The 26,938-nt window shown below is 40.4% G+C and overlaps 1 protein-coding gene and 1 long non-coding RNA gene across 5 annotated transcripts; one reads left to right on the top strand and one right to left on the bottom strand.

The window, feature by feature from the left end:
• The first annotated feature begins 538 nt into the window (after window positions 1-538).
• Window positions 539-23,400, top strand: scn2b (sodium channel, voltage-gated, type II, beta). Of its 2 annotated transcripts, XR_001198232.3 has the most exons (6): window positions 539-765; window positions 9,828-9,994; window positions 11,422-11,632; window positions 12,279-12,474; window positions 15,184-15,258; window positions 20,137-23,400. XR_001198232.3 is itself a non-coding variant. In XM_010873392.4 (5 exons), the coding sequence occupies exons 1-5, from the start codon at window positions 684-686 to the stop codon at window positions 20,165-20,167; spliced, it is 687 nt and encodes a 228-aa protein (XP_010871694.2). In that variant the 5' UTR covers window positions 539-683; the 3' UTR covers window positions 20,168-23,400. The 2 variants fall into 2 exon arrangements, 1 of the variants encoding a protein (XP_010871694.2); XM_010873392.4 differs by lacking the exon at window positions 15,184-15,258.
• On the bottom strand, window positions 2,167-26,826 carry LOC109615966. Of its 3 annotated transcripts, XR_004575204.1 has the most exons (4): window positions 26,632-26,826; window positions 8,729-8,893; window positions 7,730-7,796; window positions 2,167-5,587 (listed from the first exon to the last, which is right to left on the bottom strand). It is a non-coding gene; the product is annotated as an uncharacterized LOC109615966 (long non-coding RNA). The 3 variants fall into 3 exon arrangements; XR_002196975.2 differs by having other exon boundaries at window positions 7,730-8,893; XR_002196976.2 differs by lacking the exon at window positions 2,167-5,587 and adding an exon at window positions 6,002-6,583 and having other exon boundaries at window positions 7,730-8,893.
• Window positions 26,827-26,938: the final 112 nt, after the last annotated feature.

Genomic DNA, 26,938 nt, shown 5'->3' on the forward strand with positions numbered 1-26,938 from the left:
ATGTACTTGTAAATTATGAATTTTGACCATTCTGCAATAGTAGGAGTTTTCCTGTCCAGCACAAAACGCAAACTTTGTGTATTCAGGCTAAAAATGGCTTTTAAAGTTTATTTTCAGATTTTAGTCACATTTGTAGTGATTTAGCAGATGCTGTTATGCAGATCGACTTTCATTTATGAATGTATACATTTCCATCAATCAAATTGAAACTAACAGTTCACATTCCGGTTGCACGGAACCAAAGTCACTTACATGATGGAGTCTCAGGCATAAAGGAATAATGACAATTAAGTATTTTTTCAACTCTTGTTATTGAATTAAAACTATATGTCCTAACGCGGTGCGATGTACAATGAAATGTGAGACACGCAAGCTAAAAATTTAGGTACATAAGGTTATTGCTAAAATGGAAGAATTTCATGCAATTATCCATCTCTTTTTAATCAAAAAATGACGCGAGAACGTTTTTTGCAAGCCTAAAGAGTTTCGATGTAACTCACTTTTCAAGCAGGGTGTAGGTACCAGAAACATAGAATCAACCATTTCAGAGGTACTGTCACTCCCAGCCGTATCATAGCACTGAAATAACAACACATATTTTAAGATTTCTTAAGCAAAACGCAAGATTTTACGATATTTGTATTTGTATTATAGAAAATAACGTTTTACTACAAGGGAATACAATGCCTTTTACATTTCAAGAGGGGAATAAGACGTCGAGTATAGCTAACTGGAGCATCGTTGCATTGGTGATTTACACTATGGGTAAGTGGCTAGAAACCGAGCGTCAATTAATGGAACAGCGGATCGATCGATGTTTGGCGAGACTTTATACAGCCTGCAATTTTACTATCGAAGATCAAGAATGTGCACTACGTCTCCTCGAGCTGTGCGTGTTTGTGTGTGTGTGTTCTTGCCTTATATCTTAGTGTGAGTGTATACAATTAAAGAAACAGATATTTCAGGAATGTTGTTTCATCACTGGAGGCCTATACATCAAAGTACGTAATTAATCTTCACTGGAAAATGAACAATTCATCAGATAAGCCCCAACATGAGCAGTTATTCGAAATATATACATCCGTAGAAAGCAACACAGTTGTCAGAACGACTTCATGTGTTTTTTTTATGAAGATAACTGAATTACAGCGTGAAGTATTCAGCTTCTGGACGCCTGACCTATATTGAGGATAAACTAAAACAGTATGGGCGTTTATTACGCCCGCTAAATCTACCTAGATCGTTTTGAGAATGTAGGCTTGAGTGAGTATCAAAGCAGGTCCAGTATTACACTGCTGATGACGCTGATCGACGCACGGCCATATTCATCAATGAACTTCAATACAATACACAATAGTATTAGGATCTGCACAGTAACAGCGAATCTTAATTGCTTGACTATTTTCAAACGGGCTGTGTAGTCCTGAAATGAACGTTTTCTGGTCGATAGCAATGGGTCTCTGAATTTACGGTTTGTTTAATAGGCCAATAGCTGCGCCGCGGTCTGCTGCCCTTTGACTGGCCTTGCGCATCTGGGCGGATATGCGGATCTCTGAATATTTCCGTTTATTTACATTGCCTCGACATTATATAAAAAAAGAACTGTCATGTAGCGATGGACAGTAGAGCCCTGTATTAGGTTCAGCACGGTATTATAACAGGAGCTGGCTATATAGTTGAGAATTGCGTAAATTCACAGCTGTGAATTTACGCTATTAACAATTAGGCCAGTGCATTAACAATTAGGCCAGTGCGGTGGCCTGAGACTTTACGCGCATGTAGGCCTACATATATATTTTGTCACATTATCTATGCACAACATTTCTGATATAAGTTTACAAATGTGCAACCAATTGTTTTAATAAGTGCCAGTACCGCATGACTCTGTTATGCTGTGATTCAGTCTGATGAGGTGACTTTTGTCAGTTCAGTATTCACAATTTTATAGCAGTCATGTACAGTGTCCTTTTGAAGTTCTGGAACAATGTACGTTATTGACCTTTTGACTCTGTACTCCAGTTGGATTTGAAATAATTATTATGAAGTAAAATCACAATCATCCAAACAACAACCAATGACCAACGCTATACTTACAATACATTTTATTTGATACAAACTAATGTAATACACACACACAAAACATGTTATTTCATGCTAGTAATAGTGTACTATATGTAACATATTTTCTGTGCTTAATTTGGTAATCATATGAATCTGTGCCAATTCATTTTGTGCCCAGAAGTAGGTCTACCTATTTATATCACTGCTGCAACTCGTAGACTTTTACACCAGAGGGAGACAGTGTTATACACACAATATGGCATGCATTGGGAAAACTGAAAAACTTGTGCCGCAAACAACATAATTACGTTTTTTTGGCCACCATAAACCATGTTCCACCTCCCTGTTACTCCAGTCCATATTCACTCCGAATATAATAATAAAAAAAACGGTTCTATTTTGCACAAAATAATCTGAAACATCACAAAAAAACAGCAAATATAATACGTGGTTACAGTCACAAGCTTGATGTAGTAATTGAACCGACTACTTAAAACGATTGCTTTAGGACCCACATAATCATGAGGCCATATCAACTATGCATAATAGTAATAATAATTGCAAAAAACAATGTTGTTTTATGGCCTCTGTAAACGTTAAAATGTTTGTATAAAGGCATTTTAATGTCAGCAGTGTTACAAACTGAATATACAGATTTCCAAACCTCAATGAACAAGCAATACGATTCAGAAGTACAGTGGCTAGGAACAACTCGCTATAGAAAATCAGAACCTAGGAAGAAGCCTAGAGAGGAGATGGACTCTGAGGGGCGGCCAGTCCCATTTTTGCTGTGATCAGAGGTTGGAATTATGAGTACATGTCCTATTTAGACCACATTTAGACCTCATCAATATATATTGCAGAGATTATCAGCATTGGGTCACTCTCTGTGAAACCGACACATCAGATGCCACCAACAAGTGATCTCCTTGCATGATGCAATAACTGGCTATTTTATGTTCTTTGCCTTGTTCTTTACCACTTGCAACTGGTCAATAAAATTTTAGAAGACACTTTTCTTCTTTTTTTTTTTATTTGCAAAAAAAGGAGATGACCAATCCAGGTTAATATTGTCCTGTTAAGTTGTAGTATTGTCAGTTATTACAACCTGAGGCACCTGTTATTATGAAGGTAATTAAAAAAAAAAGTTTTGAAAAAAGTACAACTCATGGGGTTTCTGAATGATTTGTCTTCGTAACATTAAATTCAAAAACGTTTTTGTCCGTTTTTGAAGTGTAGTTGGTACGAGAGCGCTCTTTTTATTCATTAATAGTGCTGTTTGCAGGGAGTATAGGGAACAGCTATCATATGCTATCCACACACAATGGGACATGCTAACATGTTATCCTAGTTTGGTATATAAATGTTGGTGATCATTAGGCTCATATTTCAAAATATTCATATTAAAAATGCTCTGTTTCACCCTGACCGAGCTGTAAATTCTTTCATCATTCGGTATTGGGTCCATCCATGCACTGTCTTATTTAAACCACTAGGGCGCAGTCTATTCCACATCCAGTCTATAGCCCAAAACACAGTCTATTGTTGGGTTCTGTGGCTATGCAGCAGATTAGCGCGGAGCGGGCTGTATTGGTTTCATATGAGAGATCACTAGTTTTCATTCTCAGGGTGGTACCGTAAAGAAACTGCTCTTTTTGAATGGGATGAAAAAGTGGTAGGAGTAGCGGCTTTCGTAGAAGGAATTGTTTAGTGCTTTAATGTAAAGTTTACCAACCATTTATGGACGAGAGGACATCATTTCACATATTTGACATCTTTGGGGTGGCAAAATCTACTGATGATTTCAATGAAGGTACTGATTGGAGACACTGACAAGATATGCAGGTTAAAGGAGTGAAAAACAGAAAGCTGATTGTGTTTTTAAGAAGATAACCTACATTGACTTGATCAGATTCTTATAGTGATCAACATAATACCACATTATTTCTGGTTCAACTCTTAGACTAGAAGTGAGTGGATTGCTCTTGAAAACTGTAGCCTCTACTAAGCCAAATCTAACAGGATTATTTAAATTGGCCTCCCTATTGATGTTATACTCACTTCCTAAAATCAATAGGCAATACGTTTGATGAGCCAGTGCCCACAGCCACACACACACACACACACACATTCTCTTTCTCTCTCTCACACACACACACACACACATACACACATAAGGCTAAAGGCATTTGCAATCAACTTTAGTCAAAGCTATTGATCACTAGATGGACTTGGAAGGCCAGTGGGGTCAAGATCTATTAGACAACCTGTCCATCAACCCCTTAGATCAATCCATCAATCAGTCAGCATATGCCCTCTGTGTCTAACCCTGCCTGCTGGGCCTGAACCATCCACCTGCAGGGTGACGCATGGAGACAACATAGGGGCGAGGTGATGTCTGTGCCACTGCTAGAGCAGGGGACATGGAGATGAGAATGTGAAAACAGGCTTGGTCCAGGGTAGAACTGATATTTCCGGTTGTTAGAGAATTAATTTGTGAAAGTAAGAAACAGGCATTGGTCTGAGAAAATGAATAAATGTTTTGGGAATAAAAAGGATTTAAAGTTTTTAGGCAGTTTCCCACTAGGGTCAATTAGGTTTTCAACTTAAGGTTTGGGTTTAGGGAAAAACTGGGGATACATTTGAATTTATTCATTACCGTTTAGGGTTAGGCATTAAGCCTAGGTTGAGTTTCAGCATATAAGTTAGGTTATTGAGGTTCAGTTTAGATTTACGGTTAGTTTTAGGGCTAGGCAAAATGGAATATGGATTTTAGGTTCAGGTCCTCACAACGACAGTAAGACAAACGTGTGTGTACACATGTGTTACGCACACATACAGTAACGTTTTATACCAGAGTGCCTGGGTTAAAAGTGAAAATGACATCTGATGGAGAGCTGTCTCTGCCTGTGCAAATGCATACGTGTGTCTGCGTGTGTGTGCGGTTGCGACCATGTGTTTAAGCGGGCTCTCTAAGGTGGTCTTCCCAAACAGTAATCCTATAACAATCTGAAAGAATGTATTTCCTCGGCGCTGCAGAGTACCTTGCCGTTGCCTTCTCCTTTACGATGACCTTGAGCCTTCGGAGAAAGGAGCTGACGGAGGAGAGCAGGGAGGTATGGGGTGTGCCGACGGAGGAGGAGGACGAAGGGAGGGAGGGAGACAGTGCAGTGTTTCGCTGTGTAATAGCAGAAGTGGTGCATTGCAATGCAGGGCCATTTGGCTTACTTCCATTTCATATTGTATGATAGGATAGGATTATGTCTGTCAGAAGGCTATAGTGTTATAGTTCAATACATGTGTGTGAAGACCTTGGTCAATAGCTAGGATGGCATCCTGATTACTGTATGTCCTGTGGAGCTCAGCATTCTAAAATGCAGAAATGCTATTGGTCATTGGAAGGCTCGGCGACTTATCTTTGCTTTACTAAGACGTGACTGCCTCTTCTTGAATGAGCAGTGGCAAACGGCAGCAAAGAAGTCCCTCATTTCCTTGCTGGAAAAATTCTTAACGGTCATCTCAATGTCTGTTAAAAAAAGGACAAGCACTGAGTAGAGCAGGGCATCACCATTGTTCCATCTAAATTGCTTTTTTTTTTAAATATGTTTTAAATATCCTAAAATATAGTTTTTACACCTTTTGTAAGTTGGTCGACCAAAAATGAAAGTGAAGCCGAAATTAATGGGTGGTTTCTGTTTGCAGTAATTCAGCTAACAAGGGTGCAAACAAATTCAGAACATCCCCTATAACTCCTGTTAACATGTATACAAAAATATCAGTTTGAAAGCATTGTACTCTATTGTTTCACATATATTACTATATTTATTAGTGTACACATTTGTAAAAGTTTGGGCCAGTTCATAATTATGTAACTGTATTATTATTTTAATTTTTTATTTTTTTATTTATGTTATTATTATCATTAAATACTTGCCAATAGTCTTCTTAGTTAGTATTGTTTTGTTTACATGTTTTATTTCTTAGACATTTGATACAGATTTCCTCTGGCAAAATGTCAAATGAATGCATCTTTATTAGCTTCCCTGGTAAAGATTAATTAAAGAAAGTTCATTGCTGTTCATCAGATTTGTTTTACAGTCAGAATATAAAAACAACCCTACCTTTAATTGCTGAAAGAAAAAAACACACTCTTAATCTATGAATAAATATGCGCTATATGACCAAACGTATGTGGTCACCTGACCAACACACCCATACAAGCTTGTTGTACATCCCATTACAGAACCATAGGCATGAGAATGGAGCAAGCTTTCCACAATATGTTGGAGTGTTTCAGTGGGAATTTGTGCCCATTCAGCCAAAATAGCATTTGTGAGGTCAGGCACTCATGTTGGACGAGATGGCCTGGCTCGTAAAGTCGCTGTTCCTGTTCATCCCAAAGGTGTTCATTGAGGTTTAGGTCGAGGTTCTGTGCAAGCCGCTCGAGTTCCTCCACACCAACCTCGTCGAATCATGTCTTTATGGGCGCCGCGTGCTGGAGCAGGAACAGGTCTTCCCCAAACTGTTGGCACAAAGTTGGAAGCACCCGACTGCCTAAAAAGTATTTGTATTCTGTAGCATTGAGATTGACCCTACATTGGAACTAAGGGGCCTAGCCCAAACCCTGAAATACAGCCCCAGACCAATTTCCCTCCACCAGAAAACTTTACTATAGGCACTTTACTATAGGATTTATCCATCCGACTGTCAGATAGTGAAGCATGATTCATCTGTCCAGAGAACACTTTTGCACTGCTCCAGAGTCAAGTGGCAGTGTGCTTTACACCACTCCAGCCGATGCTTGGCATTGCACATGTTGATGTGAGGCTTGCACACAGCTGCTCGGCCATGGAAACCCATTTTGTGCACAGTTCATTTGCTGATGTTGCTTCCAGTGGCCGTTTGGAACTCTGTGGTGAGTGATGCAACAGATGAGTGACGCTTCAGCACACAGCAGCCCCGCCCTGTGAGTGTCCATGGTCGACCACTTCGTGGCTGGTCTGTTGTTGCTCCTACTGTAGATACTTCCAATTCACAATTATAGCACTTACAGTTGACTGGGGCAAATCTAGTTGGGCAGAAATTCCACCAACTGACTTGTGGCAAAGTTGGCATTCTATGACAGTGCCAGTTTCAAAGTAATTGAGATCTTCAGTACGACCCATTGTGCTTCCACTATTTGTCTATTGAGATTTCATGGCTACGTGCTGGACTTTATACACCTGTGAGCAATGAATGTTGCTGAAACATCTGAACTCAATAATTAGTGAGTCCAAATCCTTTTTTTATATATATATATACTGTATTTATCAAAAACATGTGTCACAGTTATTGGCACTCTTATGTATTCTTATGATCCAAAACTAATATAAGTTTCTTCTTATTGTCTTATGCCCCCAAGCACAGTTAGCAGAATGATTCAAAAGATAGAACATTATCCAAGGAGCACAGAATTGCAGATGTTGAACCTTGTGGTCATCAAGTTGCAAAAAAATACAACTACGTGCCAACTATTTATTGGAGGTCTTGCCAGAAGAAAGGGCCAAACGGGCTATATCTAGAGAACACTGTTAAATGTATAATTATAGTACCCCTGCTGATATGATGTTGAATTCCCAGCCGAGCCTCTTATGTGAAAGACTTTCTTTGGACTCCAACTTTAACCTACCTTAGAGTCAGATCCTAGTCAGGTCAGTTGTGCAGGAATCTCCACAGGAAATTCCACTCCCGTTACCCTGGTGAATGTGAAGTTCAATTAAGACATGGCAGATGAGTAAGCATGGAATGGATTAGCTGATTGGGTGTGGATATTAAAAGGTTTGATGGTCCCCCCTCCTAACCGTTTCCGTAAAGATGAACTGTACATACCCATCGTGAGTATACAAGGGGAGGTATAGGCTAGAAGGACATTGACATAGCACCAGTGAGCACCAGCCTGCATGGATGACTGCTGAGTCTGCAAATACACGTGCTCTTTGTGTGTGTGCGCACGCTCTCTGTGTGTGTGTGTGTGTTTGTGCTCTGTGTGTGACGTACAGCATGTGCCTATGGGGTGGGGCGGGTCATGTTTATATTATGGGATGTCCCTCCTTCCCCCTCCCGTCTGAACAGGTGCTGTACTGCAGTGCCTCCAGAAGACACCTAGAGAGGGGAGGGGGGATAACACCACTCCACCATTAAAGTGCAAAAACACAGGGGGGGGGGGCAGAGAGACAGAGAGAGAGAGAGACAGAGAGAGAGAGAGACAGAGAGAGAGAGACAGAGAGAGAGAGAGACAGAGAGAGAGAGATGAATGTGGGAAACCAGCTAGAGAATGACATGTAAAGTGAAAAGGGAGAGAGGGGGGAGGAGGGTGAACAACATCTTTTGGTAGAAAGAACGAGTGAGTGAGGAAGAGGCAGGAGTGAAGTGTGGGTGTGAGTAGGGGGTCTGGGTGCTGCGGCAGAGGCCCGGGCCGCTGAACAGCGACTGCAGTGGAAACTGGCCCAGAAACACAGCGCTCTGCAGAGGGAGGGAATGGTGCAGAGCTGAGTAGACACCCCCATCCTACCCGGCAGTCCCGCGCGTGCTCGCAGTCTCCAACAGCCGCACTCAGACGAATAAGCACACACCCCGCCAAGACACCCAGGACACACACACACACAGCGTGCACATGTTAAACTCATACTTATGCTTTATATTGTTCACTGGTCAGCATACAGATCCAGCCATCACTCAGGAGATTCGGTCCAACTCTGTTTCCGGAGCTTTAGGCAATGCTAATGTGCAAGCCCTCATCGCAATGAAGACCGTCGTATGATGCCACTGCTTCAACCCCCTGGGTGTCAATCATCTGTTGGGATGCAGACCCGTCGTTAGAGTTCAGAGCACTGCAGAGAGACTGTTATACTAGGTGTGTCAATAGCCACATTTAGTTGAGTAGCCAGGCCAGGAGTGAGTCACTGCTTGCATACTGAGATGTTAACACAGTACTGTACTGCGCAATGCCTTCCAGGTTGTGGTGATGGTATCCATATCACTATTGCAAAAGCAGTATTGCGTTCTGGTAATTCATTCATCCCCTTGCCTTTGTGAGTTTGCAGGGATAGGTCGTTGTCAAGTTCTTGGGGAGAATCAATTAATAGCAGTTTTAGTCATACCATAAATAGTTTTGATTGGATTTAGGCCAGGACTCTGTTACCGAAGAACACTTATATTTAAATTCCCGCTGCTTTGTAATTTTGGGTGCTCCTCCTTGAGAGCTTGCTTTGGAATTCACAGGGGGAACACAGAGAAACTGCAGATTTGATCCTGAAATCATGTGAATCTCTATGTTACACAGGTGGAGGCTGGTTTAATTGGTGTGTGATTTCGACGGTGACTTCTTATACGTACCTAAATGAATTCTTTATTCTTTTTACAATAGTAGTGGAGACCTATTCAGTTACAATATTTACATTTTGTATTTTTAAAATATGGTTTGATTTTCCAACAGTAATACAAATACTAGTAACACAATCCCCTTAAAAGTGTGATATATATAGTGTAGGTGAGTGGGAAAACCCTTATTTGAGAGTATGGATATCGACACTATGAATTTCAAATACACTATTAAATGTTCATGAGGTGTAGATTTTCTATAGCCACCGAATCTGTTTGGTAAAATCTGTCGACTTCAAGGCTGTTTGTATTTGTTTAATCAGAAGGATCTCCCTAGTGAATGAGTACAGTACTAGATACAGCCTGTCTTTATTTAACCGTCAACCCCCCCCCCCCCCTCCCCCCAGCTTTGCCTGCATCTAGTATGGATGTCCTGTACCATAGCCAGATCACTGTCTTGAATGGCACCGTGGTGAGTTTCCAGTGCACATTCACCTCCTGCTATAAAATGGATGTCAACAAGTTTGCCATGAACTGGACCTACCAGGAGAACTTCAATGCGACTGAGGAGATGGTGAGAGCCCAAACTCTGTCCTTTGCCCTACCTTGTCTTGTGTCAATGTAATGCCACGCGTGGAACCCATTTTAGGACATCCCTCAGCTGTAGAGGTAGACAGGACTACCTGAGCAGTAACCATGACAGGTCCCCTGACCTGATTTGGCGCAGGTTCTAACAAAACCTGCTAAGTCTGTATAGAAACGGGTTCTAATGGTGCAGGTTCTAACAAAACCTGTAAAGTCTGTCTAGAAACAGGCTCTAATGGCACAGGTTAAAACAATACCTGTAAAGTCTGTCTAGAAACAAACTATCATGGTTCAGGTTCTGACAAAACCCATCAAGTCTGTCTAGAAATGGACTCTAATGGCATCACTGCAACATCCTCAGAAAGCATGAGATCTGGCTGGGAAAATCTTGTAACATACTGAACATGTTTTAAAGATTCTACATGGTTGGTCTCTCCCAACTATGTGTTTTTCTAAAACAGAAATATCATGGCAGCATTCAGACAGCTTTTTCTGAAAGCTGGAACACACTGTCTTTGGACACAAATCACTGCACCACTGCACACATTCACACATCAACTAAAGACCTGTCTAAAATACATTGAGCTGTGTGAACAAACACTGTACTGTATCAGCTGTGTAAACAAACAACTGTATCAGCTGTGTAAACAAACACTGTATCAGCTGTGTGAACAAACACTGTAGTGTATCAGCTGTGTGAACAAACACTGTGGTGTATCAGCTGTGTGAACAAACACTGTAGTGTATTAGCTGTGTAAACAAACACTGCAGTGTATTAGCTGTGTAAACAAACACTGTAGTGTATTAGCTGTGTAAACAAACACTGCAGTGTATTAGCTGTGTAAACAAACACTGTAGTGTATTAGCTGTGTAAACAAACACTGCAGTATATTAGCTGTGTAAACAAACACTGTAGTGTATTAGCTGTGTAAAGCCACTTGCTGAGTTTCTATGTTGACGTTGTTCCATTTTGGTCTTTTGTTCGATCGCTTTCTTTTGCTGTGTTCTGTCTCTTGTTTTATTCTCATATTGCTCTGTAAGTACTCATCCTCTGTATATAAAACATAGTATTTAAAATATTTAAAGTAAGCCATCTGCTTAAAACTGATATTGTTTACGGAACATTTTGATTTGATTGTTGTGCAAGGTCCCTTTGAAAAGAAAAGTAACAAAATAAGGGTTGCTTGTTTGATGGGGTCACGTGTACAGTCAGAGCTTTTCCTCTCTCTCTCCCCATTGTACGAGTGATTTTGTTTTCTGTTGCATTGTCCTTAACCTGTCCTGTGTCAACATTCTGTCCCTCTCTCTACCTGTATTTGCTCAGATCAGCTAGTTATAAAAGGCTTCTTTTCTTTGACTGTGTTTCCTTTCTGCTAATCCTCTACCTATTCTGTCTTCCACCCCGTTCTTCTCCAGTTTATGACCTATAAGAAGGGGATGGTGCCCTTGCGAACAGAGCAGTTTGGTGATCGTGTGCAGTTTGTGGGCAACCTGGACAAGAACGACTTGTCCATCACCCTCTCTGATGTCCAGCTGTCAGACGAAGGCATCTACCACTGCTACGTCCGCAACCCACCTGACCGTATCCTGGGGCACGGAGAAACCAAACTGTTTGTCGTCACTGAACGTAAGGGCAAGGAGAGATAGTGAAGGGAAGGGCTGACGAGGTGGTATGACTAAAAGGGGCATGGTATGGCCAGTGAGAGGGCCTACTTCATTGGGCTCTGCCTTACCCCAAGGAAGTGAATCACAAGTTATATTGTACTAAATATTCTGGCCTTCCGATCCGTGGCCAGCATGCCATTTAAGGTGTTTTGTGCATGTCATTCGTTTACCAGTCCATTCCCACATCATTCCCTCCATTATTCAGTCTCCCGTCTGGCCGGTGTGTGCTTTCCAACCTTATTTTGGCCAGGCGATAACTCAACCCTGTAAAGCTTTCATGTTATTGATTAGTACGCCAAACCTGCTCACCTCAGCATTGCTATCACAAACACTGGTATGAAAGATACGCAAATACACGCAGATGTCGGGTTTCAGGGGCGTACACTCACCAACACAAACATAACAGCCATTTCAGCGCTGCATTTAAATCACGGAGCTAACTTACCAGACACTAGAGAGGACACACGTTTGCATGTTTTTTTTAAATACTGGGCCCCCTCTGAGGGAATTGAAGCCACAACTCTGGCATTGTTAGTGCCACGGACTTACCAAGTGAGTTACTGGGGGCGTTGCCATAAGCCCTCTTTCTGTCCCTTCTGCCTTCACAGTGCCTCCCCCGCGGGACTCAACCATAGCAGTGGCGATTGGGGCATCTGTGGGAGGGGCGCTGGCACTGCTCATCCTGTCCATGGTGGTGGTGAAGTGTGTTCGGCACCACAAGAAACAAGAGCTCATTTCTGATGAGCAGAAGATAGAGGAGGAGGGTAAACTGGACCCTGAGGGGGGCACCGAGGACGGAACAAAGTGAGAATCTCTTGTTTTGACTTTCTGCCCTCACTTATCCTGATCTAAGTGTTCATTTAAAGCTCTTTTTTCTATAGTACTCCCATAAGTCTCAGGGCTATGCCTTCCGAAAACAGTGTCCTGTTACTTTATCATCCTTCTGTTTCTCTTTGCTGCTTGTCCTTCTTTCTCTATCATTTTTAATACATTTCTATTTTATGTAAACCTGTATTATATTTGAACTTTTAGTATTTTGCTTAAACTTAAAAACTGTTCTTGCTAATTCTTGCTTTGAAAGGGAATTTGTAGGTCCAACTGTTTGGTCTTTGTTCGACCCCAGATTGATTAGTCTGTAACTCAGACTGTGAAACTCAAAGCTCAACTCAAATGGTGATGACCAGCAAGTTCTGTCTTATGTATATATTTTTACACTGATGAGCCAAAACATGACCACCTGCATAATTATGCAGTTGGTCCTCTGCGTGCCGCCAAAACAGTGCAAACTCGCTGAGGCATTAACTCTGCAAGACCCCTGAAGTTTTCCTGTGGTTAATGGCACCAAGATATTAGCAGCAGATCCTTCAAGTCCTGTACGTTTTCGAGGTGAAGCCGCCGTGGATTGGATTTGTTGCTCCATCACATCCCACAGACGCTCAATCGAGATCTGGGGAATTTGGAGGCCAGGGCAACACCTTGAACTGTTCGTCATGTTCCTCAAACCATTTCCTAACATTGTGTGCAGTGTCGCAGGGCATATTATCCTGCTGAAAGTCCACTGCCATCAGAGAATGTCATTGCCATGAAGGGGTATAGCTGGTCTGTAACAATGTTTAGGTAGGTGGCACATGTCAAATTAATGTTCACGTGAAAGTCTGGACCCATGCAGAGCAATGCCCAGAGCATCACATTCCCTCCACCAGCTTGTCGTCTTCCCAAAGTGCATCCTAGTGCCAAACGGGACTCTTCAGACCAGACGACATTCTTCCACTGCTCCAAGGTCCAGTTCAATTGTAAGCACTTTCGATGGTGACCAGGGGTCATCAGGGGCATTCTGACCAGTCTGTGGCTACGCAGCCCTCACACACCGATGAGCCTTGGGCGCCCAACACCCGTCGCCGTTGTGGTTTGTCCCTACTCGGACCACTGTCGATAGGTACTCACCACTTCTGACCGGGTGCACCACATATGCCTTGTCGTTTCAGAGACGTTCAGACCCAGTTGTCTGGCCATAAAAATTTGGCCCTTGTCAAAGTCGCTCAGGTCTTTTCTCTTGCCTTTTTCTCCTGCATCCAACACATTGACTCCTGCATTCACTTCCGTCTAATCTACCCAGACCTTGACATGTGCCCTTGTTAGGAGATGATCAACGTTATTCACTTCACCTGTGAGTGGTCATAATGTTTTGGCTCATCGGTATACATCCATATACATACAGTGCTTTCCAGAAGGATTGGCACCCTAGGTAAATATTTAAATGTCGTTATCACTGGTTATCTGCTTGATCTTACAATCAGAATACCACATTAAACTAATCTTGAATGGAGTGAAAATAAACTTTTCCGATCCTTCATTGCAAATGCTTAATTCTGTGGCCAATGAACCATTTTTGTGTGGATTTGGAGGTCTGTGTTGCATCGTTGTACGGTTGGAAGATCCAATGATGACACAGTTTTAGCCTGCTAGCAGATGTAAACAGGTTTTTGCCTAAAACCTGCTGGTACTTGATGGTGTCAATGTTGCCATAGATCCTAAAAAGGTTCCCAGGGCCTTTGGAAGTTAAACAGTCCCACCACACCACAGATCCAACACCATACTTCATATGATATTAGTGAATTTTCAGCATGACCGTGGCTCTTTTTATGCCAAAAGCACATCAGATTTTTCCAGAAAGCACAATTTTAGAACCTGTTTTCAATCTGTTTTCAAGTCCCAATGATATTTAGCAAACTCCAGTCCTTATGTTTGTGGTTTGGTGACAGCTTTCTGAGTGTAAGGTCAATCTGACAGACACCAATAAATGAATGGCCACAGCCTTTTTGTTCATGTTTACCTAGGGCCAATATTTCTGCCAGGCATTATACAAAAACATGTGTGGATTTTTATGGACAATGTAAACCTGTTACTTGTCAGTAGCACAAAAACAGTGAATTATGGGCAAAAGCAGATGTCATGCCCATTTCTATGTTGAGACAGACAACCTGAGACGATCTCATAATGTGTTCTAATGTCGTTACTGGGGAAACCTTGAGAGAGGTGTGAGACATGTCCTAGTCTGGAAACAATGCCGGTCAGGATCATTTCTCTCTCCATTAACTGTTGTTAACCTCTTTTTCCACTGTTATTTCACCAGGTGAGTACACTAACAACAAACTGTTATCCACAGCAACAAGCTGTTGCAATTACCACCCCCCCCCCCCCCTTCTCTTGTCAACTGTCATCCACTTGAAGACTAACTGAAAATCAACTTAAATGATCCTTACATTTTAGTGGTGTAGGCCGTCATTGATACCTAGCTAGTCACAATATTTATAAATGAACACAGCATCAGGAAAGGAATTTAAACTATTTTACAACATGATGTTAGATAGCGTTCCTCACCCTAAGATGTTTACATGCGCTGACAAATTGCCCTTTCCCCTCTTGCCCCCTCCTTTTGTGTGTATGTGTGTTCCTGTGGATACGTGCATGTACGTGCATACGAATTTGTGCATGTACGTGCAAATGTGTCAGGCAGCTATAACCCGACTGCTTGGTCCCGGAGGCCCAAGATCCATTGGAGCCCGAACTTCTCCCACCCTCACACTGGTAACAATCTGTGGTTGGTGTGTCGTACTGGTCATGTGGCCCTAGTTAGACAACATGGGGTGATTGCTTATGGCCTTCATCCTTTTTTTCACAAGCCTTGCCATTTGTCCTTCTCTCACAACCGTGTTTATTTAAACTTTTAAACTTTTAAACTATCTCTGTGTTTCTAAACTGTGTTGTTCTGTTCTGACAGTAGCCTGTCCTCATTTCTTGTTTGACCATATTGTCTCACATCGGACAACAATTCCTCATTCTGCTGCTGTTCTGTCTTGTCTTGTATCTTGCAAAGGGTAATGGGATTGCATGAAGGTAGTGGAGTCACAACCTGCTTTTAAAGCATTTGAAAATATTGCCTAGGTTCTGCCTCAGACCAGTCCAAATTGAGCTAAGCTAAAACCAATTTATCTATCAAAATGGCAACTGTATCTCTTTTGTTAGTGAAAAACACTAAGTTGCATTATTTTACATATAGCAAACAAGGTTTGTGCTAATAAAGCTATATTTCCAAATATTGACAATGCATGGAAGTTAGCTTAAATTTGTTGATTATTAGTTCAATAGATTAACCAGCCTATGAAAAAACACAATGAAAAAACACAATTCTGAATATTTCCACCAAACGCTAGCTTGGTACTGTAATACTCATTAGTATGAGTTGTAATTTCTGTTTTATTGAAGCAGCTGTGCTTCTTGTTCTGCTGGGATCTCTAATGTTATATTTTTCCTTTTAGTTTTTTCCCTGCTTCTAGCTGCTGCACTTGTAGGCCTAATCCACAAAATAATTCCTGACAACAGTTATTCTTACTTTTGTGGCTATATATTTTCAATACAAATTAAATCAAGCACGCTGGTCCATGAAATACAAATACCTAGTAGCTGACTATAAGAGCTAACTACATCAAGTTGGCTAAGCCGCTAAGTCACTGGCCGCAATCTGCTTGCACATCATTTTAGCCGAATATGGCCACCATAAATGCAAATGATTTAGTAATGTACCAATTTAATATCTAGCAATTCAACCCAAGCACAAAAATAAACAAGAGAGTACAGTGTTATCGTAAATTACTGACTGTTTGACTTTAATTTCCACAACCTACAAGACATATGGGTTGAGGGATGAGTTTCACAGATGAGCAAGACAATGGCAATACTACTAATGTGATAGGACTACAGACGAAAACCTTTTGTGGTGCCCTATCATGTATTAGGTGTCATAAAGGACTGGAGACAAGAATTGTCTGTATAGTCAATCCTATCCTATCATCTGCTCTGGTTTTCCTTTCACCTTCTTGTGACAGTATATTTGACCTGATGATCTCTCGGCCAGGCCTTCGATGAGATCCATACTGTTTCAGAATGCATGGGGCTCCATCCTAATCGCAGATACAAACACAGCAAAATCCTGCAGAAATCAGTCTTCTGATGGATTAATGAGGATGAGACATTCGCATGTGTACTGAATTTTGCCATTAATTTCTATGGGATTAACTGCCATGACATATGGCTGTAGATGCCACCATGGAATGTTAAATAATGAATAAAATTGTCTTTGTTTGCCTTTTTTCATTTTTGGCGTTGGAGTCTAAAGCCGTATTCCAAGGATATGTATTCTTAATTGAGGGGTTCACAGGGGAAATTGTAATGGCCCAATGTAGCAGCAGGTACCTGGAGGAACTTTTTAGTGTGCAAACGTTAATTAGTTTGGGTTTTGCTTGAAGATGTCGATATTGTTTTGTGCCATCCATTACAGTAAAAATGCCTCCTATTTATCTTTTCTGTTGAATTGGTATCATACCCTAGAGTAAAACAAGGTATTTTGTAACTTCATTAGGGGTGTGTGAATGTGAAATTAAACATGATAAATATAACATGTGCATCAACATACTAAAGTAACTTTTTAATAATTATCAACATTAATAATATTTACACTACCCGGTATATATATATATGTATGTATATATGAGGTTTCATTTGTGTGTGTGTGTATATATATATATATACATACAAGTGTTTACAACAACAATATATATATATATATATATATATATATATATATATATATATATATATAAATGAAACCTCATAATGACCAAAGCAAAAACACAGTTTTATACATTTCTGCCAATTTATTAAAACTGAAATATCTCATATACATACACTACCATTCAAAAGTTCTGTGTCACTTAAAATGTTTCTTGTTTTCCATGAAAACATACATGAAATTAGTTTGAATAGAAAACATAGCAAAATTAATAGGAAATATACAGTAGTCATTGACAAGGTTAAAAATAAGGATTTTTTGTTGAAACAATAATTGTGCCCTTCAAACTATTGCAAAGAATGTTCAATCTACAACAATTACAGCCTGGCAGACCTTTGGCAATCTAGTTGTCAATTTGTTGAGGTAATCTGAAGACATTTCACCCCATGCTTCCTGAAGCACCTCCCACAAGTTGGATTGGCTTTATGGACACATGTTACATACCAAACCGTCAAGCTGCTACCACAACAGCTTAATAGGGTTGAGATCCGATGACTGTGCTGGCCACTCCATTATAGACAGAATACAAGCTGACAGCTTCTTCCCTAAATGGTTCTTGCGTAGTTTGTAACAATGCTTTGGGTCATTGTCCTGTTGTAGGAGGAAATCAGTTCCAATCAAGCACCGTCCCCAGGGTATGGTATGGTGTTGCAAAATGGAGCGATAGCCTTCCTTCTTTAAGAAGTCTCCCACTTTTCCACCTCCAAAGCAATCCCATACCCCATCCCATTGTCTCCACCATGCTTAACAAATGGCATCAAGCACTCCTCCAGCATCTTTTCATTTGGATTTTGTCTAATAAATGTTGTTCTTTGTGATCCGAACATCTCAAACTTTTTGTCTGTCCATAATACTTTTTTCCAATCTTCCTCTGTCCAGTGTTTGTGTTCTTTTGGCTATCTTAATTTTTTATTTAATTGGCCAATCTGAGCTAAGGCCTGAATCGCTCATTCACTGATTACATTGAGACTGGTGTTTTGCGTGTACTATTTAATGAATCTGCCAGTTGAGGATAGTTTCTCAAACTAGAGACTCAAATGTATTTGTCCTCTTGCTCAGGTGTGCACCAGGGCCTCCCACTCCTCTTTCTCTTCTGGTTAGAGAGAGTTTGAACTGTTCTGCGGAGGGAGTAATACACAATATTGTATGAGATCTTCAGTTTCTTGTCAATTTCTTGCATGGAATAGCCTTCATTTCACAGAGTTTCAGAAGAAAATTTTGTTTCTGGCCATTTGGAGCCTGTAATCGAACCCATACTTGCTGATGCTCCAGATACCCAACTTGTCTAAAGAAGGCCAGTTTTATTGCTTCTTTAATCAGCAGTGCTAATGTACAGTAGTTGCAAAAGGGGTTTCTAATAATCCCTTTAAGCCTTTTACGGGTTTTCTAATGATCCAAAAGTTTGGACACACCCATTTGCTTGAAGATTAACCAGGACTATTCCTAGAGCTGGCAAGAAGGGAGGTGACCAAGATCCTGAGTAAAATGGATTGTTCACAGATGTTCAATCTGGTTCAAGTCCAGGCTTTGGTTGGGCCTCTCAAGGACATTCACAGACCGAAGCCACTCCTGTCCAAGGTGCTTCTACAAAGTATTGAATAAAATGCCAGAATATGTACATGCATGAGATAATTCTGTTTCAAAAATGTTACTGAATTGGCACAAATATATATATTTTTTGCCCCATTGTCATTATTCGGGTGATATAAGTAGATGAAAATGAAATTAAAATGTGAGAAACAGTGCCACCTACCCCCCCCCCCTCTTTCCTAATCACAAGAACACACATGCAGGTGATCTGATGCAATTTCTAGACACAGCAAACCGAAAATGAATCAACATAGATCCAGCTAAATGCAATGGAACAACAAAAATTCAGTGAAAAATCTATTAATCCTTTTGAATTCCCTTACGATAGATAGCCTAGCTGCGTCCACTGGGAGCAGTTGGCTAGTGTAATGTGATATTAAGCTAAACATCCTGTATACTAATGCACTAAATATTTTTGCCAGAAAGAAAGCGTTAACTCCATGTCCTCCATGTAATTAGCCAATCTAGCGTTAGCTTAGCACCACTGGGAGCTACCAATAGTTGGCTAAACAATTACGAAGCTAAACAATTTGTATAATAATTTAAGTGAATCAGTCTACCTGTCCAGAAGAAAAAGTGCAAAATCTGAGTAAAACCTGATCCCTTTTAATACCATTGCCATTGCTGAACCAATGTTTCTTTTTTTTTCCCCCTTTGCTTTATCCAGCTCTTTTTTACAAATAGCGCTACTCTCTGAAATATTTGTATGCTTCGCAGTTTTCGATGTGTATGCTGGCATTTTGTTGTCATTTCAAGCTGCCATTGTAGCTTCAGTCTGAATAATTTATTCTTTGATCCTTATAGCGGACGTATGCTACCTCCAGACCGTTTGCGCGTTCACAAATGGTGCCAGACCCCGCCTCGCCTAAGGCGATTGGCTGGAACAGAATGGGCTGCATTGTTACTACCCGAGGAACATTTTCACTGTGGGATTCCAGGGACGGGGGAGCTGTCTGTCATACTAACCATCTCTCACATGGCCATATAGACACCATGTTTATCTAAAACATTTTATTTTCAATTAAAATATCCAACCTACTGTAACTTTAAGTCTATAAAACAGAATGGGTGGAGAAGGGGTCTGAATACTTTCCAAGGGCACTATATATATCAATTTATATATACTGTATATAAATCATTTTAAAATTATTCCTACTGGGGGGAAGACCACTGGATTTTATATATGGTATCTCTGAGCTCACATATGGATATATTTGTCCTCTTTTTCCCTTCCCCCTTTTTTCCAGAAAAGCATTCCTACCTGAAGATGTACAGTGACCCTGCTTGAATCTCTGTCTGTCGTCTGTCTCACCGAAGCCCAATCCCTCCTCTTGTACCATCCAACAAGATACCGTTATGGGAGGTCCCTGCCACCAGACATGCCAACCACGAAACCCTGCCTCTGTTCAGTTGGCCATCTTATCTCGTATCTTCTCTGACGGGAAGCCGCAAAAGGTGGAGAACATTGATGGAAGCCTACAAACACTTAGTTCTCGCTTCTAATTCGTCTTCTTAGAGAGGCATGAACTAGAGTGAATGGATGGTTTGGCCCTGATTACTAGGAAGGCTCCTGCTCTGCATGCAACCTTTCCTGCCCTTCTCTCTTCAGAAAATATCTGAAACACTCTCTTGAATCTTTGAGTCTCTCTCTCTCTCTCTCTCCCTCTCCATTATGCCCCATCCATCTCTTTCATTTTTTGTGTCTCTCTCCAGACCTTCCAGGATTGCATGATTTCTGGAAAAAAGTCCCTGCATATTATGTGAGGTCTGACAAAGTTGATAAATCATTGCACTATTTTTGCATAAACAGTCATGTTATTGAATTATTATCACAAAAACTGTCTTTCTAATTCTCTCACCCTCTGTCTGTGTATAGTATTAAAATTGCGGTTTTCGACCATACAACTGAATAGCTAAAGGTTTTACTTCCAAATCATGATTATTTCTTATATTTCTCTCTTTCTTCCTTCATCACATTACGGTGTAAATGGCTGGGCCGTCTGACAGCTTGTGTGTGTGTCCAAATGACAACCTTTCTGTGTGAGAACGGTGTTGATGGATTTGTGTGTCCTGCTTTTTATGTACAGGGTATTAGCTTGTGTGTGTGTGTTTTGGTGTGTGTGTGTGGATGGGTAAAATGTATTTGACTTTGGTTCAAGCAAGCATCCCTTTCTTCAAATGCAGATAAGTTCCCCGAACTGATAGATTAAGGATATCAGTCTCTTCTGAACCCTTGCTTGACTCCAAGATTATATATTTTAACATGAACGGTTCACTTATACATCGAGATAACAAACATCACTATTACTATTAATGGCATTAATAATAATACCTTGAGGCCCAAATATCTATACATCACTCTGTGATGTTGTAATGATCGATGTGGTACAAAGTGCCCAGTCACCAGTGTATCCCAGTAGTCTATCTATAGTCACCATTACACAGCACCAGAATCTCTGACCTGACTGAGTACACAGACCCACAGATGACACGTGATACACACAAGAGCCGTACATCTCATGCAGCTGAGCACTTTCAGGGATAAAACACAAGAAAGTATGATAGTTACAATTATTTTTTAACCAACTAGGTTTTAACCAAAACGTTCCAAGCAGTCCTCTTAAGGAGTGCTTCAATTCCTGCCACTCTTTAGGTGTGTGGTCCTCACTGTCTTAAACTAAAAATGTTTGAATGTATGGGACCTCTTTTGTCTGAGGTAATGGTTGTTCTTTGGATGTTACATATATTTAGCTAATTGTTACTAGTATTATTGTTTTTAATAAGTTTACTTTACAAACTACTTTTAAAATAGCTATTCAGTTAAATACACGTTTTCTATTCACACTTGCAATGTTTCAGAAGTAGCTTAATTTACAATGTTCATCCTGTGCTAACAAGAGGGTCCTCTTGTAAAAGTTGTCAGTTTTTATACGGTACCCAAGACCAGTTTATTTAATCTTATCATGGGAAGAAGAGCAACCACATATCGAATGCAATGAGGTATTGAGTAAAAGCCAACTTGGGGCATAAAAACTTTCAAATGCCTCTTTTTTAATTTGACAATAAAGAACAGGTGGCTCATCAATTATGTCAATAAACTACTCCCATTAACGAGATATGCATGTAGCATCCAGAGTAAAGGAACACAGGCTCTGCTATTACTCCTTCAGTATTTGTATACGTTAATTTCACAGGTCTGTTTTGGACTGAAGCTGTAGAGCTCTGTAAGAAACATGTTAATACAGTATGATGGTGGATTGATCGGCTATACTGATTGGCCAAAAGTCCTAATTATTTTCTGCCCATGTCGGCCTTTAAATTAAGCCCCAATTCTCCAGAAGTACAGATAAACTGTCGCTGAGCAATATCACATCCTTAAATGTATAGGATTATATAAGGTATTTAAATAGTCAATCTTTGTCACATGTTGTCTTCATTTTAAGCTTTCTGTCTAAAAGTCTGAGCTTTGTATTTCCCAACACCATGTTGGGGAGTGAATTGCCTATGGGAGTGATTATAGTTTATGACTGTGTTCAAAGGCAGAATATGCCTGGGTTGCTCAGATTTGTCTAGTTTGGTTTAAAGAGATTTAGTGGTCACGCTGATCCTGTGTTCAGGGGTGTCCTACCTCAGCTGGGAACAGTATCTGCATTCATTCATCTACATGCATAGACTGCCGTTATGCCATTCACTGCCAAAGCTTTTGTCTAATCAGATTTGTTGTAATTTAGATTTACTTGAGTATTGTGTTTTGATATTCCTTAATTTTGTTCCACATAATCATGTTAATTTGTGTTGTGACTTCATGGTTGTTCTCAGTGTTAATCAAGTGGTAGCCATCATTTCTTGATCTTTGGTGAGTTGTCTTTGAGTTTGGGAGCTCACCTCTGAAACATCACTAATCAAACAGTGCGAGGTCAGTGCTGATTTAACCCTGGAGGTTGTGCATTCTTCAGTCCTTGAATGTGCAATTTTGTGACCGTGGTGTAAATCAGTAGCGTGTCTTAGACATCGGTTAGATACATGGTAAGAATTATTGTATTGTATGGGGAGCTTGTTGTTACAGATATGAGATTATAACTATCATTCAAACTTCCCAAAGTAAAGAAGGTACCTTAAGAATGATAAAATATGTAAAATGTAGATTGTATTGTATTTTTCACAATCATAACCCTACTGAGGGTGGTTTGAGGACAGATGAGGACAGAGAAGCAGATGTTCTAGAAAATAATATTGGTAACCTATTGAAAAAACCATGACCTCCATTTTCCATGGCATTCATGTTGACAACTAGGCTAGAGGGAATGCTGGGATAGCTACCTAGGTTAGTGAAGGACCCAGTGTCATGTGTCTTCCTATCTGTGTGTGTTCATGCATGCTTTACTGCAGTGTTCCACTGCGACGCATGGCTCTAACCAGGCACAGAACACCAAAAAGGCATGCACTGCACTGTGTCTCTTAAGAAGAACCTGTAATCATTATTGTGTTTTGAAATAAAATGAACTGCAGTAGCAATGTTGTTGTGTATTTTATTAGAGCAAATTCACTTCTTGTTTGTAATGTTTATTCCTTTTTGTGTCAAATTAGTTCCAAAAATGGCCCTGTGATTTAACAACCTCCTAATGAGTGCCGATTATGAATAATGACAGGTTAAGTTTCAGTTTTGGAGGTGGTAATGTCTGCTCATTATGCTGTATGGTACTGCAGTGTTTATTGCAACATCATCCTCAGTAGACTAATCTTGCTGGGGAGTGAAACTGAATTAAACAGCAGCTAAGGCTGCAGATTCTGCCTCTTTTGCTCTACATGTCTCACTCTGGCTCCCTCAACTTAAGTAAAAGTGGAGGGTCAGCCTTTCTGCTGGTGCCTGACTATGAAGGAAGAGAGAACTTGGCTGGGGGAGAGAAATGTTTAAAATGCGGGGCTGGTATCTTGGTCTCAGTCAGTGTGCTCATTAAATAGGACCAGTGATCTAAAGATGACAGGAATGTCAACAGGTCAGTGCAGAGTGTCATGCAACTCACCAACAGAGGGATATTCAGAAAATATGGAATTGTTAAGGAATTCTGGGATATTCAGCAAATATGGAATTGTTAAGGAATTCTGGGATATTCAGCAAATATGGAATTGTTAAGGAATTCTGGGATATTCAGCTAATTTGGAATTGTTAAGGAATTCTGGGATATTCAGCTAATTTGGAATTGTTAAGGAATTCTGTCTGGGTCTCTGTTGTCAAACACACAAGTGAAATAGCACTATTTGACATGTCAAAGAAGATAATTGACCAATCAGAACATGAATGTGAATGCGAAACAATTCATGATTGAACATTCGTTCTTATGGTGGTGATTACGAAATCAATAGTACTTCGTAGCTTTTAATGTTGCCAAGTGCACATACGGGACCCATGGTTGCTAATCAGAGGGGCCCCCAAGAATGTCGGTCTTGTCACTGAAAAGAAATATTTCAAGTGGAATAAAAATAAGAATCTTGTTGTTTTGACACATAATATTTAGTTAAGAGAATACTTATGTTTACATTGACGTGATAAACATCTGCATTTGTTCAATGATTTCATAATACATTTTTAGGATTGACCAATCTGTGTCAACATACTTCTCGTCTCATCTTGCCGGGTCTTTAGCTGAATCTCTGACTTGTAGAATATGACTAGCTCGCACCAATGGGATCGGAAGCTAAGCTCCGCCACTGTTGGCTAGCATTTTCTGTCTAAGCTTTGCTTGGCACAACGAAGAACATTTAAATATCCTTTCCAAAACGAGCACTTTGTATCTGTTAACAATTTGTAGTGGAGGTTGTGTAACCATACTAGGCTCTTTAACTCTGGCCCCAGTGCCAAAACAGTTCTGTGTTTTTGCTTCTACTTGCTGGTAAGTTAAACCTGTTTGTTAAACTCAGTTTGCTGGTCATCTGATTTTAAACTAGTTACCAGTCTTCGTAACTTTAGGCCCTCGGTGTTCAGCCTTAGCATTTGAGGACAGTACAACATAAAATGGGTGAGGAATATTATGCACATGTGAAAGTCATGCCCCTATTACCACTCCAATCTAGGAACTTATAAATACGTTGATACCATAAACATTCCTCCAGGAACCACTCAACTTAACCCAGGTACATTGACTAGTAATGGTTCCTCGAGGAGCTCCAGGGTATCAACACCAATACAAAATGTGTAGGTGAGAAATGCTGCAGCCGATGACCAGCGCCGGCAATTCTGTTGTCTCAGCCATTTGCCCCCTGGGCAGTAAGGAATATCAGCTCTGAATGAATCAATATCTCATGAAAGCACAGTCAGTTTAGTCTTCCTTCTCAAGGCATTGCAGTGGAAGCCACAGGCTAACTCTCTGAAAGAGAAAATACAATGAACATAACCTTTGAGCTGTTTGATTTCCTCAACCAGCAAACAATTCTGACACACAAAAACTCAAAGTCATTGTGTTTTAATCACAGGATTGCTACATATTTCGGTTTGATACTGGCATACTGCTGTCATGTCTTCACCCCGAAGGACAACTCATCTCCTATGTTTTTCTTTTACTTTCTGCTGCTCCCTTCATTAAAAAAAATGTATGTCTTGGAAATCTTGATCAACAGATATAGACCTTTTATCTGAAATCAAACTCTAATATCAATAGTTATGTGCTTACTGCTGATTATAAAATACATACCTACCCAAGCTCAGCAGAACTAAGCCCAGTGGTGAATGTCAAATGTAGTTTTTACAAATAGGAAAATCATTTTTTGGGGTTTTTGGTCTCAGGGCAAAGTACTGTTTCCTTCCAAGTTAGTTTCAAGCCACTCGTTTGAGGGAAAAAAATAAGAAGCACTATTCTTTTATTGTTTTGTTTTCCCTGCCACAATACATTGTTGGATTTAATAGGCTTATCCAAACATTCTTCTCCACTTTTTCCTTTCTCAGATTACTCTTAAAGGATGGAAGTCTCTTATTACTCTGAAAGTTCTTCTGGACCTAGATAGACTATAATCATGGTTCAGTTTTCTTTACAAATACATTGACATTTTAGCAGCTGCAATTTGTTTTCAAATAGCTAAACCCACAAGTCCGAGCCTCCTTCGAAAAGGACTGAAATGGTCTAGGCAGAGCTGTGATAGCCTTGTCAAATAACACAGTGGCAAATGGATGGGTTAAAATTCCTGTTGGACACACAGGCATGTGTCACTGACATTTCACTGCAGCCTAGAACAAAACCAGCAACCTGGACCAATCATCTCAGACTGACACTGTTAACTGCTGTATCACAGTGTCAATACATTCTTTGTTGTCTTTCTCAATGTTCCGCAGGTTAGCAACAACATAAAAAAGACCCACCAAAGACAAACATAAATGCTTAAATTCACTATGGGTGAAGGGACCTGTTCTTCCATTTTGAGATTTCAGGGTGACGTAGTTGCTAGCATTGTAAACTATATTTTCAAAGTAGCTTGCCCAGCACTGACAAAACCTCCCATAAACTGGAGAACGTCTATGAGACAAGAGCTGTGTTGGGACGTACAGGTAAAAATCCTTCCTCATACAGTAACATCAGTCGTTAAACACAAACGAAATGACAAACTACTTTCTAAATAGGTCATTATTACTCCTTCGTCATCCTTACAAACATACACATGCATCACGTCATCACCCAAAACACTTACAATACATGAGTATAACTAGAACAGATACATCGTTTCTCAAAACTCCTAACAGGCCGGTCACTCACCACATCAAGGTGTCCATGGCAGAAACAAATGGATAAAACAGCCGCAATGGCAACAACTGACCACACACATACAAACTATGAAAGAAAAATCGGAGGAAAAAACCCACCACTGCCCTTCTTATCCTCCAGCCACGTCCTATCGCGCAGGCCTTATTCTGAGCTCTGAGCTGTCCCTGGCTAGTACAAAAAAGGGAACGTGTGTGTATGTATGTGTGTCTGATAGAGTAAAAGAGGGACAGGAGCAGAGGATGAAAAGGAGAGAGGAAAAGAGGGTGGGGAGGGAGGGAGGGAGGGATGGAGCAGAGCG

The sequence above is a fragment of the Esox lucius genome, chromosome 1, assembly GCF_011004845.1.
Source record: "Esox lucius isolate fEsoLuc1 chromosome 1, fEsoLuc1.pri, whole genome shotgun sequence".
Taxonomy (NCBI): Eukaryota; Metazoa; Chordata; class Actinopteri; order Esociformes; family Esocidae; genus Esox; species Esox lucius.